Source organism: Lytechinus variegatus, chromosome 3 (assembly GCF_018143015.1).
Source record: "Lytechinus variegatus isolate NC3 chromosome 3, Lvar_3.0, whole genome shotgun sequence".
Lineage (NCBI taxonomy): Eukaryota > Metazoa > Echinodermata > Echinoidea > Temnopleuroida > Toxopneustidae > Lytechinus > Lytechinus variegatus.
This window is the reverse complement of record NC_054742.1, coordinates 10,612,397-10,627,409: the sequence shown is the minus strand read 5'-3', so window position 1 is coordinate 10,627,409 and position 15,013 is coordinate 10,612,397. Positions and strand designations below refer to the sequence as shown.

Sequence of the window (15,013 nt, the reverse complement as noted above, 5' to 3'; positions counted from 1 at the left end):
ATATTGCATGTCTTGAACATGTAATACAAGCTTATTGGATGAGTGAACAAATTGTCATTTTGGAAATTCACTGAATGGCCTTGGAATACTTTTATGAACTCTTAAAGACCTGTAAAATACACATCTTTCATATGTATCTGACACAAAGCAAAACTTTTAACGAATGATTAAGATTTACAAACATGTAGGGTTGATATTGTATGTACCTGAAAACACATGTACAGGTAATTAACATAGTTTAAGATTAATTTTAATTCATAAATTTTTATTTCAAATTGCATTCATTAACTCTGTACCAGGATGAAAGTTTGATTTGAGGGAAAGGACAGCTGAGTTTATAGTTTAGTCTGATTCATGATACTACATTGTACATATGAGCACAGCAGGAAATATTGACTCACTGGGAAAATTGTATCCTTCCCTCATTAAATGAGGAAGTTTTTCTTATTTTGTTTATAATAGACATTGTGACGTTATGGAAGTCATCAAGTATCAACAATCAGATTCAGATTCTTTACACACATCATGACAACTTCTTTATACTTTGGTTAAAATGATATAAAGAAGATTGGTTCATTCATGGTCAATAATTAATAAAGTGTGAAATCTAGCTTGTATTTTTAGTGTACAAGTAGCTATTAATACATGGAAAACCGACATGCTTCCCATTGTTAATAGTATCAAACTTATCAAGGCCTCAAATTTGCAAGAGATTTTCATCTCTAATCAAGGCACTGTTGCAGCACACATTTAAATGTATCGCTGCCACAAACATCTTTTATTTTTCACTCATCAGCAAAGAATGCCAGCTGTCTACTCTTTCAAAATGGATGTGTAAAAAACATGAAGGTACATATAATTGCAGCTCTGGACATGTGTACATCAGTTAAAAACAGAGTGTACATGAACATGTATGTTGCATAAATCATATTTTACAATCCCTCTGATTGAATTTGAATCAATGACAAGTTGTGAGGTATACATGTATGTTCATGTATATTTGGTTCCCTATGCAAGTACAGATAGATACTTATTCTTTGTGTGCACTGAAATGAGAAAATTGAACGCCACCAAACATTAAAAAAAAAAAAAAATAAAATGAACTTGATACAATGATCTAAAAGCGTCGAACAGAGAACTACACATACACTGTAAGACCTAAATGTATTGCCCCCCCCCATTATTTCAAGTCAGAAGACATAATCCAGCCTGTATGGGTATCGGGGGGGGGGGGGGGGCACTCAGTATATAATACATAGTGGGTACATGTATGTGCCGTGGTGGGGACCCCCATTTTTACACTCAAATTTCTGTTCCAAGGCATACCATTTTTGTCTTATTGAGAAAAAGAACAAAGAAAGCTGCTCCAAAGCATAGCATTTTCTTCTTATCGAAAAAAAAGAAAGAAATCCACTCCAAAGCATTGCATATTTTTTTATACGCCATTACGGTCGCATTGCTACAATTTTGGTGAAAAGCGGCCGCAGAGCACTGTCCATCCATTGCCTCTTCGTGAGCGCACCCAGCGGCCATTCCGTCAAACTAGCTGCATCATGCACGCATGCCCGTTCCATAGGGATGCATACGCACTCACATGCTGGCGATCCGTTCCAAGGACCCCCGTTTTCACAAACATTTGTAGTTCCGAGGACCCTCCTTTTACAATAAGCCCGCTCCAAGGCCCCCGTTTGATGTCTCGCCCGTGGCACATCCCTACAATACATGTACCTCCCCCCCCCCCCGCGGGATGGGTATATACTGTACATGTAGACCTTCTAAAACATGTACTTCCATACATGTATAAGCAAAGATTTGTATAAAAATGTAATTTATTGGGCAGTCAGTATTAATTGAGATGATTGATACATCAGATACTAATACACTGATGTCATTTTGAAATAAAGCATAATAAGCCTATATGGGCATATGTTCAATTACAAAAATACTGTACGATCAAGCCAATATTTTGAGTGATACCTTTTAAGGGCCATTCATGTTGACATAAGAAAACCCTTTTTGATCAATCAGACAGTTGAGACAACAAACTTTTGGCTGCTCACTTGGCTAATTATTTAAAAATCAACAGATGACAATCTATAGATGTAATTTGTTATTTTATCTCTAAAAACTGTCTGCCTTCTTTCTTCCTAAATCCTATCTGAAGTTATTAAAGAGTGTTGTACATAGAAACCTTGAAAGGTATTCTATCAGATAATGAGTCTGTCAGCACAGCTCACAAAGAGCCTAAAGATTAGACGCCTTATCAACACTTAATCAAGAGACTAATGATTATCTCATTTAAGGCCAATTCAACTCTTGGGGTCACAACAATTCATTTGCATGACAATTAATACATGTAGCTTGGTTATAAATTATGGCACCATGACAAAATTGCAAATACATAAAAATAGGTACATCCTTTTCTACCAAGGGTCACTGTATGAAAAAAAAAACATTTTGATAGATTGGCATTGTGCTTTCTAAAGCCTTAACCCACCCTGCATCATTTTCCTCTCTGTACAATCTCATTCTCACACTTACCAGATAATTAGCTTACTTGTATGAAGTGTGCAACCTACATGAACAATGTACATGACTGTATACATGTATGCTTTCCTGTCAGTAAAATACTCATGGATTTCAATTAAAGATCCATGTTTTTTATGTATTTTTATCCATTTTAGAGACACTTGTATAAACTAGAAATTTTATTCTTTCTGTTTTTATATGTTTAAATCTGTAACTAAAAGTGAATTAAAACTGACATGAGGCTGCAATCATACATTAAGTACTATACACTACATGTATGCCCCATTGCCCCCCCCCCCCACACATTCATATTTAATGTATTACATCTCAACAAGGGCCTTCTTGTTCTTATTTCTTGCAATATGAATTTTACAATCTTAAATCATTCAACAGAAAATACGCTTCCATACAGGTACATGTACATGTAATGTATACGTACAAACTTAAAGAGAAATGCCAGTACACATGTAGTTGCAGTAAAATTTGATTTCATGAGAAAGTCTGTAAAACCAGATTTAGTTGTCCATATATCATCGAGGATCTAGATCTGGTACAGTTACATAAACTGAACTTTGTGAAATATTGAAATTTACACTGAAAAATGTTCACGCTGAAGATCACCAACACAGATAAGTGCACGTGGGGCAGTGTATTAATATTGCTTTGGATGTCGGCCCAATGCTTGACCCGTATTTTGTGCTTATTTGCTTTTTTAATATTTCTCAGCAATTACACAATTTCTTCCAGAATCCTTTGGCACATGTGTTTTATTTATACAGACACTCTGGTGATCATTTCAATGGATTCTGTACGAACTCATTTTGATATCGTTACCAAAACTGGCATTTACCTTTAAAAAAGGAATCATCAGCTCTCTTTTAACTAGAAATTTGATGTGTCCATAGGACACAGATGTCCCCACTTAATGCGATCAGAAATTCATTCAATATAAACTTAATATCGTGCGGAACAAATTTAGATTTTTGAACCACCTCGCAGCTGTGACCTTTGACCTGCGAACTCAAATTCGAACTTAGCCTGTATTTTGGAGTCATCTACCTACATGTACACACCGAAATTTTTTTGAATCCATTAAATATTTTTCGAGTAAATGTGCAGAAACCAACTTGCATATTTGATGAGCTGTAACCTTTGACCTACGGACTCCGAATTCAAAATTAGCCTGTATTTTGGTGTCATCTACCTACACACCCATTTTTTAAATAATCTGTTGAATATTTTTCGAGTTGTTGCTCCAAAACCAACTCGCATATTTAATGAGCTGTGACCTTTGACATGCGGACTACAAATTCAAAGTTCACCATGATGAAAACTTTGCTGGTACAATATTTAGCAGAAATTAAAAAAATATCATTAGTGAAGGAAAATCCATGATTATAAAAGATTGAAAAATCTAATAGAATTTTAAGTTTTTGATTTATGACGTCATAATCGAGCAGCTGCCCCAAATGTATAATGCATAAATTTCATTTTTCTAATGGTTCTTGATGACTTATTTTTCTTATTTTCTTTTTTTAGGAGTGGGTGTAAAATCATTTGTGTACTGATATACTGTACATGAAGCCAGTACAATAGAAACTACTTTCAATTTTCAGAGAAAATGACATTGCATTGATTTTTACCATACCACAGTTTATGTCGGAAAGCTGCTCGCATATACATGTATGACGTCACAAATCAAATTATTAAAATTATACAATAAAAGAACTTCATATCATCCCAACTTTTGGCACTGCATGTTAACTTGATTTTCAATGTTGATGAGATCATTATAAATCCATCTTTGAGCATGGACCTACCTACATGTATATATGTACATATATGTACAAGTAAATTCCATGGACTGAGTAATCATGCATACAATGTAGAGTATTCTTCTTCCCACTTCCCCTTTCTAACTTAGAAATAAATAATAGCCCTTTTCCTACTCAAAGTTCCTGAAATTTGATATTGTTTGGACAGACTCAAACATTAATATCCTGCATAGAATTTAATCAATTGAGTCTACATTAGGTCACTTATTTTTCATAAAAGCTGACCCAAATGTCCATTGGATTTCTTCACTGCAATAATTTCATAAAATGTCTGAAAATATGGAAAGCTACAAAATACAAATACCTTTGACATACATGTACAGTATACTTGTTTTCATAGAAACTTTTATCAAATTAAACTCCGATCAAAATCAGAATGGTCCGGGGCTAATAAGGAACTGCAAAACATTTCAAATAATGACAGGATGAATAATGTAGCTATACATGGTTTAAGAATGAAGGGATTGATAGAGGAGTCAATGATTCTTACCATAAAGCGTTCAACAAAGATGACATGCCACTCTCGCAGGACCAATGTCACTTCCTGTATCAGAGGCTCGTTGGCCTTCCGGCGCCGTTCTTCCTCTCTATCAAATCAAAATGGAAGAATGGAATACATGTACAGAGTGAACGTTTTTGAGCATTGACAATTTTAGGTTCAAGCCTGTATATAGCTTCGGTAAAAGGTCGAGTAACAACAAACATTACAATATTACAAAAGTTTAGTATTTGTTTCAGCCTGTTGGATTCAAATTTGGCATTCATTCTGCCAACTAGTATTTGAATTTAAATCTAGCGCCTTCGCTCATTAATGTTTTCAAATCCATTTAAATTAGCTGTTTGAGCACTTGGTTTAAATATTAATAAATTGGATATAGGAATGCCACAGACAAAGATACATGTATATCCTGAAATTTTCAGCCCATTCCAAGCTTGAAGAAATATTTTGTATGATTTAAACAAGGAAAAAAATGCATAACTATTTTGATTGAGCACTGAATCAAATTATATTATGATGATGCTTATAACCCGGGGGGGGGGGGCACTTCCATTGACGAGTGGATACCATGCGCGACCATGGGGTCTAGAAAAGCACCCTAAAGACGTATTTTCCATATTCTGAAAATGCACCCCTTAATAAGTATTGGCGTGTGAAAACCTGTACTTAACAAGTATTGAAAACAAAACGATACTCTTGACAAGTATTCCCTGAAATTAACCCATAAACAAGTACAGCGATATCCGGGAGCGATATGTCACGGATCCGTCGGTCGTCTGGTTTAGTATGGCCCCACCTTCCACATGTCGCACAAATCGGACTCTAAACACCTAGTGTTGGAGCAAAAAGGACATCCTTTATAAAAATTTTAATTTTGTTTTATCATCCTCGCAAATTTGACCTTAAACACGTAGCTTTCCTAACGAAATAAATACCCTTTTTTCATTATTTTTGTGTTTTTGACACCCTTATCACGTTACGTACGTAACGTGCCCTACCTTGAAAAAGACATCCTTTTTACGTTTTTTTGGTCGTGCATGGTATCCACTCGTCAATGTAAGTGGCCCAACCCCCCCCCCCCCCCCGGGGCTTATAAACAAATTTATTAAACTAGAAGTAGATATTTGTTGTTCAATGACAAATTATATGTTAAGAATAGTCTTGGAAATGTACAGTGTTTCTAAAAAAAACCCAACTATTAGCAACATTTAAATAATACATTTAATATATGTTTCAGGACAGGTCTGTACTGGTTTAAGATGTTTAAAGGAAACCAAAACCCTAGGCGAGAATCAATGTTATTCATAACAAGATACCTCAAATTAGTTATGAAATTAGACAGTTGTGAAAGTTTCTCTTTAAAAAAATTTGCTCTTTCTCTCTATCACTTTTTCTTTTTTCCTTGCTTTTTCCTCCTTCTTTCTTTAATTTTTTTCAGCTTTCTTACTGCGTTCTTTATTCCAAGATACTCGAGAATGCCTTGAGTATCGAACCATCAAATGTATGGCCATATGATTTTGTGCTCTCCCTTTGTCTGGGGGTAATTGTCCTCTAGGGGTAACTGTACCCGGGGTAATTGTCCTCGGAGGTAATTTACCAAGGGTAATTGTTGGGATCATTCTCCAGGGGAAATTATCGGGGAGGGGGATTGTACACAGTAGCTTTCTGGGAATGGAAGGGGGTGATTGTCCTCAGGGGTAATTGTGCTCAGGGGGTAATTGTTCGGGGGTACATGTAGCTGTCTGGAGGGAAGTTGTCTGGGGGAAATTGTCCTCGGGGGTAATTGTCCTCAGGGGGTAAATGTCCAGGGAGCGATTGTCCAGGGGGTAGCTATCCTAATACCATGTCAGTGTAGTGCGATCGCACAGACATTGCCGCTCTGCATTGCATATTGAAGCGCGGATGCTATTTTGCTCAATGATGGTCTCAGATTCCGCAGTATGGAGAGATTTTATGAGGTCACACATGATTTTTGGCTCAAGTTACCGTCCTAGATTTCTCCTGTCGCAGATCCAAAGTATGCTAACATCATAAAGGGTTTGCCTCTTCCCTCTCCCAACTACATGTACATACATGCACACAAATGCACTTTGACACAGAAAGACTACAGAAGTTGATTATAGGTCTGTGCGAATGAATAGACTGAAATCCATCAGAAATGAAGCAAGAGAGAGAGAGAAAGAGAGAGAACTGGTACAGTGCAATTAAACTCCTCCGGAGGGGGGGGCACTCACATATAGTGAGCACTTTTAGAAATGCACGTTGACATAGTCAACTGGTACGAGATGACGTCATTTTTTAGCGTTCCATATGCCTCAGGTCCTCACACACGTCTACTATCAGAATCGAGAACCTCGCCACATCCATTTTGCGGTTCTCCTAAATCACAGTCGACTTGCACGTGAGTGACGTCATTTAACTGCTCAAGCTCAGCATGAAGTTCAACCTTTCCCTTTTAAAACACAGTTTTGACTTGAGTGATCAGAGGACTGCTACGACGTTCTCGTTCACTACTCCTAAAAGTCTCTATTGGTGGTATGAGGACGTGCCGTTTTGATGACCCCCTTTTTCAGACCCAATTTTCAGTTCTCTAGATACTCCGAATGACAAAAGTTCAGTTCAGAAGCCGCCCAGTCCTGCTCGCAAGACCCCCGTTACGAGACATCTCAGTTCCCCAGTCCTGCCAAAATTATTGTCACGCACGAGCACCGCATGCGAGAGATGCACGTACGGCTTGCAACTCCCTACATATAAATGGTAGCCGATCCATGCATGGCTAGCGCATGCACAGTGCTATGGTGCACCGTACCTACAGTGCCGAGATACCGTTCCGTAGACCCCGTTTTTCACACTGCGTGGTATATATTTAGTTCCCAAGACCCTGTATTTTCCCCTTTTAGTCATTTCCTTAGACCCCCATTTCAGAGTTTCGTAAGGCACATCCCCATCAAAAAATAATTAGAGTCCCCCCCAGGGATGTCCTCATTCAAACTCACTCTTTGTAAATGTAGTCACCATTAAAACTAATTAAAAAAAAGAATGATTCAACAGCTTTTTTTAAATGAGTATAGTGCATTCATTCATCTTTTGTTAGAAAAAACACAAAGGCATAAAAAATCAATAGTGAAAATAAGCATTTCATAAAATCCTGAAAGTCTATAACGATTCAAGCACCATGGTACCTTGTGTATGGTATCTCGATTTATATGCTCTGTATGATTATATCATGGGCAATGCCATATTCTTTTTTATGTTGGAAATAATACAAACAAGAATTTGGACATTTGAAAGTTTCATTTACACTTTCATCAATTTCATTTTTCTTATGCGTGTTTGAGATACATTTATGAGATGAGTATAAAATAAAGCTATATATGTACTATATTGTTTTGAACTTCCCTAAGAATTCCAATGAACCAGGTCTGAATATGAAATCTCCCGACAGGAAATTTACTCAGGGGTACCTACGTTCACCTTTAGAGGATCACATTGTTCTGTACATGTATGTAACATCAATACACAGCTCACACAGAAGCTACATGTACAGTGTAGTTTGTAGGAAACTGAGATCAAAATAGATACAGATTGTGTTTTAGGAGCTATATTACATGCCTCTGGACAATAATGAGTTCACTTTTTCTTTCTGAGGTTTGTATACACAATTTGTCATCAGTGTTGTAAGTGTACATGATCTAGGCAAAGAATAATATTTTGGTGAGCAGCATTTGATTTACTAGTGGGAAATCTACCCCCCCCCCCCCCTCAAGTGCACTGTGGATAATTTGTAATCTGTCAAGTTTTACCTTTTTGTGTTTGTTAGATAGTATAGTGTTTATCTAAAGTGTAACCATAATATTTCATTAGAGTATGAAAATTTGCAGTTGCAACAAGAACATTATTTCTGGCTAAAACTCACAAGAATGAAGGCTATCTCTTCAGTTGACTAATTATCAGCTTTATAAAAAAAAAATAAAAAAAACTCTGATGGGGTTAACCATGTATTTTAAAAATTCAGACTTGAGAAATTTAACAAAATTACCTCAGAATTCACTACTATTATTACAATTCATCAGATTTATAATTAAAGGTATAATCCAATGACAAATCTAAAGGCCTACAGAAAAACAGTAACTTTTAAGTAAACAAAGAAAATGTAGGCCTATTTGGAAACCTTTTTCACTGGGCATATTATTATAAACAAATATTAGAATTCAAGAAGGAATCTGGAGTAGTGCAGCCAATTAACTGTGTAGGACTCTGACTCAGATTCGGTCACGTGTCAGCAATTAACAATTAATCCTAAAATGTACACATTGCAGTTTTAGTCTGATAGCTGTATCAATGCCAATAACTTACAGACCAAGGTTACAAAACCTATGCATTAATGCATGGAGCGTGTGGGCAACAGGGTTTTTTTTTCTTCCACAGAGTTCCTGATACTAGAGGCAAATTTACTCGCTCATGCTTGACACCACAACAAGTAAATAAACAATGAATACTGTATGTTATTCACCTATTAAACAAAATTTGTATTTGTCAAATGGTCCTGAATTCTTATGACAAGAAAAGCCTACATGTACTAATTTATACTAATTACTTGTATCATGCTATGTACTGTATGTACATGCAAATCAATCAAATACTAGTATTTCAACTTGATATTTCTACACATAACAAATTAGTACAATTTGGAGTTTTAATTGAAATTCTCCTAAATTTTTTAAACAATATTAAGCAAATTCCATATGACTGATGGAAAGCAAATGAAAAATTGTAATTTTGCACATCAAATAAAATTTGGATTCAGTGCACACCTTTTTTAACACTGCATTTTATAACCCAATAACCCAGAACTATCATAAACCACATAATATATTTTTTGTGTGTTTCAGACTGTTTTTTTCTTAATCTCGCACCATTTTCTTATTGCAGGATTACAGGGGTACTCAAGGCTGGAAATATGATTTGAACAGATAAAGAAAAATCAGACAAATAAACACTGAAAATTTGATCAAAATCAGACAAGGAATATTACAAAATTTTAAGTTTTGCAATATTCCGATGAAACAGTTCTGGCTTGTTTTCATGAATATTCAAACTGATGATGTCATATTGCCACTTGTTCTTTATTAATTATTACATGAAATCTGGATCAATAAAACATTTTCCTCTAAGAACTAAAAAATTAGATTGACAACTGATTAATAGTGCATTAGATATTCATTGCTGCAAATTATTTCATTATAAGGGAGACATATCATTCACACATGTATGAAATAATGAAACAATTATGATTTCATGTCTAACATTACAAAAATTTAAGTGGGATGTGACATCAGTCCACCAAATAATATATGGCAAAGGGCATCTAACTTTTTTCACAAAATATTGCTAAACTTTATAAATTCAATAACTTTATTATTTGTTATCGGATTTTGATGAAATTTTCAGCATTTTGCTCTGTGAATTTTACTATTATTTATGTATACACATGTAAATCAGCCCAAAGCACCCCTTATAATGCCTTAACCCTGCACAGTTAATAAATATTAGGCGGTGCTGCAGCAGCCTGAAATCGCTCAATCTCGAGATTTTAGCCCGATTGGCCCTCTACACGATTAATCTTGAGATTCAAGAAACCCTGTCTCCACCATCACAAGAAGAGTGATTCCTGCTCGAGAGAGGCATTGATGCATTAGGGTCCGATGCCGTGAATAAATATTCCCGAGTGCATCTGCAGCTGCGAATTAGTGGGAGAATTAGTAAAATTGGGCGCTATTTTGCAAATATTCCCAAGTTGACTTGGGATTGCAATCTCGAGATTAATCCTGCAAACTAGCGCGATAATTGTGTCTCCATTAGAAATAATCTCGAGATCGTTCAGATCGGGATAATTTGCTGGATCAGAAATAGCGTGCTAATTTGAAAACTTGGGCTGGTGCAAATGGCCCTATTGATGGTTTTGCCATATAGCACATGTTTAATTTTGACTTTTGTTATTGGCTAATGCTAATCCCCTCATTTCCTCAGCCTGGTTTGATTTCAGACTTTAGCTCTAAGCACCTGGCTAGCACCACTCAGCTATCCTAGCTTTTTAGCAGGGCCAGATAGTACCATAGCCCATTTTGGTAAAATGTAGTCTGAAACAGAAGAGGGCTTTATATGAACCTTGTCCCTGGGAAATTGGTGAGGCTAAGGCTGCGTTTATGCGACCTCAACCCAGAATCATGATTTGAATCACGATTTGAATCATGATTCAAAACAGCAACATGAATCACGATCCGACAGAATCAGCGTTTATACGACCATCTTTCTAACGCTGTTTCTCCCTGAATTCGGGCCGATCCAGTGCGCATCACAGTGGGCAGTTTGACCCAGGAAGCATAGGTCAACATTTTCGCGCATTTCTAAATTCACGTCGGCTGCTAGATTTTTGCTGCCGCCGGAGCTAACATGCGATCGTTTGTGCAACGTTTACTCGGCTTCCGAAAAATAAATCTTTTACTTCCAGAATTCTGTGTATTGTACCTCGTATAGTTTTTGTTTACTTGTATTCAATTTCTGTGAATCCCGGTAAGGGATGCTTGTGCTATCAGGCTGAGCCCAAAGCACAAGCAGAGCCCTGAGTTCGTCGTTAGTCCAAATGGAACTTGAAGACATGAATGATGAAAACAATGAACTATACAAATGACGCTACAGTACAACCCCGGGGGTACAATACACAGAATGATAATTCCTATTAAATGCACGTGACAATTGGCATATACCGGTACTAGTACACTGGCAGTACTAGAAATTAACCTGCACGAAACACAGCGTGCGCCTTTGAGTTGAACCCGGAAGAAGCACGACACAATGACGTCATAGAATCATGATTCAAATCACGATATCGTTTATACGACCTTTTTCGTTCGTGATTCTACAGTAACGTCTTTCAAAACGCTCCTTTTTCCGTGTTTCATGTTTGTGATTTGAAAGACGTTTATTTCCACTTTCGACTAAACGCAATCGTGATTCTGCAGAATCGTGATTTGAATCATGATTCTTATCATGATTCTAGGGTAAAAAAGTGTCGAATAAACGCACCCTAAGTCTACATGTGGAACTAGAATTCTAATACCACATGCAGACATTCATGTTAGTAGATCTAGTATGACATCAACTGAAAACGATCTTCCATAGTCAAGAAAGAAGGAAATATTCTTCATTTATATACATGTATAGAAGGATTACTGTCATTTAAAGACACCCTTTTTTTTCAATATCATGGAGCCCAAAAGAAACTTGTATGTGTGACATGATATGAGTATTTAACAATGTACACTTACCCATCTGCTGGTGGCTCTCGTATATGAATGAATGATGTTGGAAAAATACCCTGTAAAATGCATCGACATAAACAAAATATTTAAATCAATGTACATTTGGAATTATCATAATAATTGGAATACATGTACTAGCATTATATATAAAGATCTTGGAGCCACAGAATCCAGCACTAGTGGTATAACATCATTGTCCAAACTAATATTAGTATACAGGTTGCTTTTTCATGAACAAACTGTAGTATTCATATTCTCCAGTTATATTCAACTTGAATTCTGTATTTCATGAAATGCATGCATTAGTAGGGATAAAATATAAAACTAACAAGACTAGCGATTCATATAACTTTGCTGTCATTTGAGTTAATAGGAATCATACACAAAATTGTGATTTGAATCAGTATTCATATTTTTTGTCTGCCATTACATTCATGAGCACAATCAGGCTTTCTCAAATCCCTATGAATATCCACATTGTACATGAGCAAACCAGGATTGTTTACAAGCAGTAGTCATAGACTCATACTAAACTGAAGATGAATTATTAGATTCTATTTTGGTTTTTTTTACAGATGAAATTCTGTAGAAAAAAGTTTGATTTGGTGAGATAAAAGAAATAATGAATGGAAGCCATACAAATCAATAATCTGTCAGCTCATGTCATTACTACAGCTACATGGAGTGCATTTACATACATGTATGTATATTGTGTTATAGTGCAGTCTAAGGCTTGGGTACTGAAACTACTCTTTAGGAAGTCCATAAAAACTCCCTTCCTACACTGTTTGCTCAGTGAACAATGAAAATGTTTGATCATAACATCATCTAAATAAATTCTCCCTGCAAAGAAATAAGGAAGTGCTATACTATATTTAATATCGCTGTACCATGCGCACAGGTCTATTGTTACATGTACATGTCAACCAATGTACTGACATGGGAAGATTTCACAATTTATTTCTCGATCTAAAACTTTTTGAATAGATGCCAACTTTAGATGATGAGCTGTCATCAAGATTAGCAACCAAATTAAATCCAAAAGTGATGATTTTCTGGGTAAAGAACTGATTTACTTCTTACTTTGAGAAATGAGAAGTGACAGTATCAATATCATCATGTCATGGGGAAATGAATGAGAAAGGTTTCCTTCCATTTGAATCTAAACTATCAAAGCTTAGTCAAAACGAACAAGATATTTCTCTGTTTAAATTCCTCTCATTTTCTAGGAGGTGCAAGGGAAGGGGGTGCCATCATATGAGCATAATATACATGTACACTGTAGTCATGATTGTGTGAAAACTTTCACTTTATATTCAACTGCAACCCAGTGCAGTGAACAAAGTTCTTAAGGTCTGAGTTACGTTTCTCTTTTAAAATTAGCAATGAATTTAAGTTTTCAATTGTTTAACATATAAAGTGAAAATAGTATCGAATAATTTGATAAATCTTAGTCTTGATATTAAAGGAAATAATCAATCTATATATATATTTCAGCCATGCACATTTAGCTAGTATCCTTCTCTGACAGAATATATTTGTGGTTTTTTCAGTGATATCTATATTTGTCCTTCAAATGCTTGCAAACTATGCAGGCCTTCAATTGCAAGCATTTGAAGGGGAAATACAAAGTAATACCAAAGGGAGATGCCTGAAATCTGGTTAAGACTCTTTTAAGAACAATTACCATACTATATGAATACAAAATACCCCCTTGAATACAGTGAGTGTGAACAGAATTTGACCTTGGCAAGATTGTTATTTAGAAAGTATATAATGATTTCATTGATTACTAACCCATGATGAGCCTATTGCTTTGTCAACCCTGTGACTAATCATTCCAAAAGTGGGAACAGTGCCATTAAGGGGTAGAGATTTATTCATGGAGGCCTACAGTGTTTCAGCTGATCTGGTAATCAGCTCTTTACTACATGTATCATGCACCTGCTGAACAATGTATGTAGGCCTATGAAGTGAATAAAACCTACATGCACATGTAGGCAATGTAATAAGAACATCTTTTTTCTTTCTTTCTTCTTTTTTTAATACTGTTAAGCTGTTATTTTGGCGGATTTCGCGAATTGCCAATCGGCCACGTATTTAACAATGCGGAAAAATATTGACACATTTAGTAATCAGTGCCAACGTCCTCAACAGCAAAGCTTTGCTACAGCAAATGTCCTGCATGATGAAACAAGTGGAATGCCTCTGGCCATCTCACCTGCATCACGCGATTCAACATAGCAGCATTGCTGACTTGAAAACTACTATAACTCGCACTAGAAGTTCAGTGACACTTGGTTACTCTTATTTCCACATTTTATGAACTAGACCAATACACTTACAGAGATAGGATGGTAATTCAACAAATACCCCCAATGTGGCCAAAATTCATTGACCTCACATGACCTTTGACCTTGATCATGTGACCTGAAACTTGCACAGGATATTCAATGATACTTGATTACTCTTATGTCCAAGTTTCAAAAGTCAGATCAATAAACTTGCAAAGTTATGATGGTAATTCAACAGATACCCCCATCATGGCCAAAGTTCATTGACCTTTGAGCTTGGTCATGTGACCTAAAATGTGCACAGGATGTTCAGTGATACTTGATTACTCTTATGTCCAAGATTTATGAACTAGACCAACGTACTTCCAAAGTTTTGATTTTAATTCAACAGATACCCCTAAATCGGCCAAAGTTCATTGACCCTAAATGACCTTTGACCTTGGTCATGTGACATAAAACTCACGCAGGATGTTTGGTGATACAAGATTGACCTTATGTCCAAGTTTAATGAACTAGGTCCATATATTTTCTAAG

The 15,013-nt window shown here is 36.1% G+C and overlaps 1 protein-coding gene across 12 annotated transcripts in view; it reads right to left on the bottom strand.

Moving 5' to 3' along the window:
- Nucleotides 1-15,013, bottom strand: part of LOC121410196 (dedicator of cytokinesis protein 3-like) — a 117,943-nt gene that overhangs the window by 80,206 nt on the left and 22,724 nt on the right. For all 12 annotated transcript variants that reach the window (XM_041602119.1, XM_041602110.1, XM_041602111.1 and 9 more), the window contains exons 4-5: nucleotides 12,192-12,241; nucleotides 4,855-4,951 (exon numbers count right to left, since the gene is read on the bottom strand). In XM_041602119.1, the coding sequence (XP_041458053.1) occupies nucleotides 4,855-4,951; nucleotides 12,192-12,241 (147 nt within the window). The remainder of the gene's footprint in view (nucleotides 1-4,854; nucleotides 4,952-12,191; nucleotides 12,242-15,013) is intronic.